This window comes from Elephantulus edwardii, unplaced genomic scaffold (genome assembly GCF_000299155.1).
Source record: "Elephantulus edwardii isolate Elephantulus edwardi_28Jun2011 unplaced genomic scaffold, EleEdw1.0 scaffold00072, whole genome shotgun sequence".
Classification (NCBI taxonomy): Eukaryota; Metazoa; Chordata; class Mammalia; order Macroscelidea; family Macroscelididae; genus Elephantulus; species Elephantulus edwardii.
In genome coordinates this window covers 3,010,229-3,016,228 of record NW_006399822.1, presented here as the reverse complement: position 1 = coordinate 3,016,228, position 6,000 = coordinate 3,010,229, and the positions used below count along the sequence as shown (strand labels likewise).

Genomic DNA, 6,000 nt, shown 5'->3' with positions numbered 1-6,000 from the left:
GGCTGGCAGGATATGTGTGTGTGTGTGTGTGTGTGTGTGTGTGTGTGAGAGAGAGAGAGCTAGTGAGCCGTGCACAGTGCCTGGCTGGCAGGATATGTGTGTGTGTGTGTGAGAGAGAGAGAGCACGAGCTAGTGAGCCGTGCACAGTGCCTGGCTGGCAGGATATGTGTGTGTGTATGTGTGTGTGTGTGTGTGTGAGAGAGAGAGAGAGCGCGAGCTGGTAATCCGTTCATAGTGCTTGGCTGGCAGGATATGCGTGTGAGCTGATGAGCCGTGCACAGTGCCCGGCAGGCTCTGTGTGTGTGTGTGTGTGAATGTGAGAGCTGGTAAGCTGTTCATAGTGCTTGGCTGGCAGGATGTGCATGTGAGCTGGTGAGCCGTGCACAGTGCCTGGCCTCCTGGTGGCTCCGGCAGTCGCCCTGGTGATAGCATCCCATGATGACTCCTCTTTTACTCACCAGTTATTTATTGAGTAGCTGCTGTGCGCCTGACACCATGCTAGGGTTGCACGTTCTAAGCCCATAGCAAGCTGGAACTGCTGTCAGCTCACTGTGGAGAATTCCATTCAGTGGATATATCTGATGAGAACTTGGTGCCAGTCACAGAGGCGAGGCTGAAGCTCGCCAGTGTCATCTGATGTTTGGGATTGATTAGTTGCAAGTGACACAGAATGCTAAAACCCCCGTCCTGTCCTGTCCTGAGCCGGGTGGGATCCACTTGCTGCCGTCTCGTCAGGAGGCACAGCCAGAATGCTCCTCAGAAGCGAGGCTGGTGCACCTTCCCCTCACGGACGTGGGTACGAGGCTGAGTGGTGGGCAAGCCACTCTGGTGTCGTCATTGAAGACGAGTGGGGGTCCGGCAGGTGCTGGCTCAGCAGCGCTGGTGCAGGCCCTTGGGGAGGAGATTGCCCTCTGAGCTCGCCCTTCCTGTCTGTTCCCACCCTGTGGGGTTCCTGGGTGTCTGCCGGGGAGCAGGCCTTGACTATTCATCTCATCTCATCTCTGAATCAATTACATGACTCGGCAGCTCTTGGAAACCAGTTTTAAAAACTCACATTGCTCCCTCCCTCTCTTGGTGCTCTGCCTGCCCTCATTGTTTAAATTTGATCATCTCCTGTTTGCTGAAACCATTCTGCTGCTTCAGGCTCCCAGCCTCCAGCACTCCCCATGTTTGCCTGTTGGTGTTTTACAATTCCATTAGTGTTGAATAATAACTTTGTTTGCTCACAGTTGGAAGCTTTGTGTCAGCTGCTGGACCCCCAAATCCAGGGAAACTTTTTTACACTGTAAAACTATTAATGTTTGCTACAAATGAAAAACAAATGTAAAAGAATTGTAATAAAACATGTAATTAAATTCTCAAAACTCAACTCATTGCTTCCAGTTGGGAACTGACTTAAAACTGACTCCTCTATAGATTTTCAGAGGCTTCCAGTCACGTGGGAGGAGATTGCCTGTCTTTGTTGGCTGGAGCCACTGGTGGATCTGAACCACCAGAGGGGTGCCACGTTTGCGTTCACAGTACCACTCCCTCCAGACTGTGCCGCTCGATGCTCCCTCACCAGGTCCCACAGGACCCACTGTCACCGACACCTCTGACTCTCTGAGCCTAGAAGACAGAGTAGAACTGCCTGTAGTGCTTCTAAGGTCAAGTGCCACATCGTTCTCTAGCAGAGTGACTAGTGGATTCGAACCACTGACCTTTCCGTTAGTGTTCAAGTGCCTTAACCACTGTACCACCAGGGCTCCTTATGATCCAGTTCTGTTCCTTTTTGCAATCTACAGTGAGGATATGGTAACTTGGGAAGATGAAGGAACTCACCTGTTGTCACACAGCACCACGTGGGAGGATTCGTACCCAGGCTCTCTGGCCCCCACTTGAGGTTCTTAAATTACCAGGTGGTCTTTTCACCCCATGGCCAGCTATCTGTCTCAGACTCAATCTCTTTCTCTTGAGTTTCTTTAATACATGTGTTTCCTCTTAGAGATGTAACAATTTTTGTGAATTTCATGGTTGAACATGACTCACATCTATTATTGTCTTAAGGCCAAAGTCAAGGTGGTGGCAGGTTATGGTTCCCTCTGGTTGGTCCAGGGGAGAATCCATTCCTTTGCCTTTTCCAGCTTCTAGATGTTACCTGCCCACCTTGGCTCCTGGCACGTCCTCTCTCTGACCCATTTTTATCATCTCATGTCATCCCTGACTCCCTTTCTCCACTTACAAAGACTTTGGTGATTCCATTGAGTCCACTTGGATCCAAGATCATCTCCCATCTTAGTCTTTATCCATCTTGGTCTACAGTTTCTCAGACCCTTTGTCTTACATTATATCCACAGGTCCCAGGGGTTGGGACACAGGTGGGTTTTGGTGTCTAAGATCCTGCAAACCTAATTCAGACTTCTCTCTCTCCTCTCTTCCCATCCCACTGTGACCTCCCTCAGCCCAACCTCTGTCTCTGTTGCCATCACACACTCATTTAACAAACATCTCCTGAGCATATATCCTGTATCCAGAACCACTGAGAGTGAAGAGACCCTGGAGAAATAGTCCCTGGCCTTGTGTGGCTTCAAGCCCAGAGAGGTAGACCATCCCCTAATCTGTCACAGTCGGTGACTTTGTGATGACAGGGAGGAGCTGAGGCTTCCCGAATTACTGCCAAAATGGCAAATAAAATTTAAGAAAAAAAGAAAGCACGCTGTAGAAGTAGCACTGGGCTTCTCAGCCTTTTGGCTAAGATCAAGCACAGAAAGACCGTGGCGATGGAGAAAGACCTGTGTCAACCCTAAGAAAAATCCTAATTCCATGGAAAGGAGGATCAAGACTCGTTTCTTGGCTCAGAGGGTGGTGATGTCTGCTTTTTATTGCCATGTTAAGTTCCACCAGCCCTGGATAAGGCGGCGTAAATTGCAACCAGCATTAAAGTTGCCAACTTGAAAATGTTCTAGCAAATACATTCACTCTAAACCTTGGTGCTTTCTGCCTGTCTTTCCATTGCCTGCTTCAGCTAGTTAGTCTAGTTAGTCTTCTATTACTAGTGGGCTTGAGAGCAAATGGCATTAAAGTGATGAGCTTTTAAAGCCGCTAACTCCCATGAGAGGGAAGCTTCCATCCTCTTTTCCTTCTGCCCCCAGGTGACAGACCTCTTGGTGGATGAATCTAGTTTCACTGGAGAGGCTGAGCCCTGCGTGAAGACGGCCAGCCCCTTGCTGGGCGGGAGTGACCTCACCACTCTGAGCAACATTGTCTTCATGGGAACGCTGGTGCAGTACGGGAAAGGACAGGTGAACTGAGAGGCCGTGAGCCCCCCTCCCCAGCCTGCCTCCAGCCCTTGATCTCACGCTTCTCTCTCCTGAATGCAGGGTGTCGTGATTGGAACAGGGGACAAGTCTCAGTTTGGAGAAGTCTTTAAGATGATGCAGGCTGAAGAGGTAAGGCACTGTGGTGGTTCTGATCTCTCAGAACCTGAACTTCAAGGTTGCTCCAGCCAGCAGTCCTAGCTTTGCCCACTCTTTGGAATGAATATAACTAAAAGGAGTTCTTATTTCATTTTTTAAAGTGAACTTTGTTTTTAGAGGTCACACTTGTGGCTTAGTCTGTAGTGAATCATGCTAGTAACTCAAATACCATACCTCTCTGGCAGTTCAAATCCTCCAGAGGCTTAATGCAAGAAAGACAGGCAACCTCCTCCTCCTCCAATGTGATCTGTAGATTTATAGCCTAGAGAACTCGGTAGAAGGTCAACTATAAGTTGGTTCTAGTTCAATGGCTATGAATTTTTTTTAGTTTGAGTTTTCTTTTTAGAGCAATTTTAGGTTTACAGAAACATTGTGTAGAAAGTGCAGAGTTCTATCTATACCCCTTCTTCTGTATATGCGTCCCCTGCTATTAACATCTTCATTCCTTTGGAACACCTGTTATAACTGATGGATTGATCTTGCTACAATCTATTATTTTTCAAAGTCTGTAAATAAACCACAGTGGCTTAAGCTACTGAATGATCTGAAAGGACCAGCAGTTTGAACCAACCAGATACTCTTTGGAAGGAAGATGTGTCAATTTGTTTCCTGGGAAATCTTACGGAGTAGTTCTCTCACACAGGGATCCTACAAGTCACATTCTACATTATGGCACCAAATACAACATAATTCACACCCAGGTTCACTCTCTGTTTCCAGCCCTATGGGTTTTGACAGACGACTAATGTCATGTGTCCGTCAGGACCCCAAACCAAAACCCAGCTACCGTGGAGTCAGTTCTAGTTTCCGAGATCTTCCAGGTTTCCATCAGGTTTCCAAGGAGATTGCTCGTCTTTCTTCCTGCAGAGCAATTGGTGGAGGATTCAAACCGCCAATTTTTCAGTTAGGAACCTAATATGTTAGTGCACCGTGCCACCAGGACTCCTTGTCCAGCAGTGTCTTGTAAAATAGTTTTACTGCCCTAAAAATGCTGTGTGCACCATCTATTTACTATTCCCTCTTTTCTCATGAATATATTATTTTAAAAGTTAGTTTAAAATACATCTTGGGATGTTTGCCACAATACATCCTACAAATAGTACGACTCCAGACAGTAAGATACACAGAGGTCCAGTGTAGAAGGTAGTGGATTTTCACACGTGTGTCCTGTGTAACTAGCACCCACAGTAAAACAGGGACATCCAGGGGTGCGTTTTGAAGAAAACCGACAGAAGCCAGGGTTTGTCCTCAAGGTCTTGTCTCCTCACCTGACTGTCCTTGCTCTTCCAGACACCTAAAACGCCCTTACAGAAAAGTATGGACAAGCTTGGGAAGCAGCTGACACTCTTCTCATTTGCCATCATTGGTGAGTATCTGTGCTGGGGCCTGGGGATGTGGAGGGCCAGCCGAGGGCAGTCATGGCTACGTCTCAAGTACCTTGTCACTCAGCTGAGTACACATTGGGACCGAGCACATAGATTCTCTGACAGCAAGAGGCTTCTCTCTGAGACAGATCTGGCAAACTCTGGTAAGAAACACCTCCTTTAAATAGTGAGGTGCCTCCGTGGTAGAATTCTCACATTCCATGTGGGAGGCCTAAAGTCCACTCCCAGTCAGGCCACTTTATGAATAACCACACCTAGCTACCTGTCGAGACTTGTACATTGCTAGGATGCTGAACAGGTTTTAGCAGAGCTTTCAGACGAAGATGGACTAGGATGAAAGGTCTGGCTATCTACTTCTGAAAAGCAGCCAGTGAAAGCTCTGTTGTTCACCATGGACTGATCCATAGCCAGTCATGGGGATGGCACGGGACCTAGCAATATTTTATTCCATTGTACATGGGTTTACCATGAATGGGGCCCAACTCAGTGGTCATTTCTAAAAATAGCAATAACCTTGAAAATTTACATTTCTTGCTCACACATTGGGAGTGTTCCTACTTTCAGGAGAGCTTGCCTCTAAATGTTGACTCAGTGGCCCAGGCTCCTGCAGTATTGTTGCTCTGCCTTCCTCCCTCGGAGGCCGTAGTTTCATTTAGCCAAGAGGGGAGAGAGTGCATGGAAGCTTCTGAGAGAAGTTTTTAAAGCCATATTTATTTTTTTTATTGACCAGAATGAAGTCACAAGTCCTTCCAAACAACAAGGAAAGGTGATTTAGCTGAGCCCTTAGCCACCTTTTTATGCTTCTAATCAGACTGCATAGAGGACACTGGTGACTCTGTGGTAGAATTCTGTCCTTCCATTCAGAAGACCCAGCTTCAAATCCTGGCTAAAGCACCTTATAAACCACCACTCATCTTTCTGTGGTTGGTTGTATGTTGCTGGAATGCTGAACAGGTTTCAGTGGAGCTTTCAAACCAAGATGGGCTGGGAAGAAAGGCCTGGTGATACACATCTGAAAACCAGCCCAAGAGAACTCGATATAAACAGTGATCAGATTATCCTGTGCTGTGGTTGCTAGGAGTCAGCCGCTAACAAGCAGGTGGTGCCTTAAGCCTCCTGGCCTTTGGCACACATTTGTGGATCTTTTTTTTTTTAATTTA

General features: G+C 47.2%; 1 protein-coding gene across 1 annotated transcript in view; it reads left to right on the top strand.

Annotated features, from left to right (window-relative positions):
* ATP2C2 (ATPase, Ca++ transporting, type 2C, member 2) overlaps positions 1-6,000 on the top strand; it is a 41,302-nt gene that overhangs the window by 15,506 nt on the left and 19,796 nt on the right. The window contains exons 9-12 of the mRNA XM_006888872.1: positions 736-796; positions 3,132-3,281; positions 3,360-3,428; positions 4,746-4,821. Of these exons, the coding sequence (XP_006888934.1) occupies positions 736-796; positions 3,132-3,281; positions 3,360-3,428; positions 4,746-4,821 (356 nt within the window). The remainder of the gene's footprint in view (positions 1-735; positions 797-3,131; positions 3,282-3,359; positions 3,429-4,745; positions 4,822-6,000) is intronic.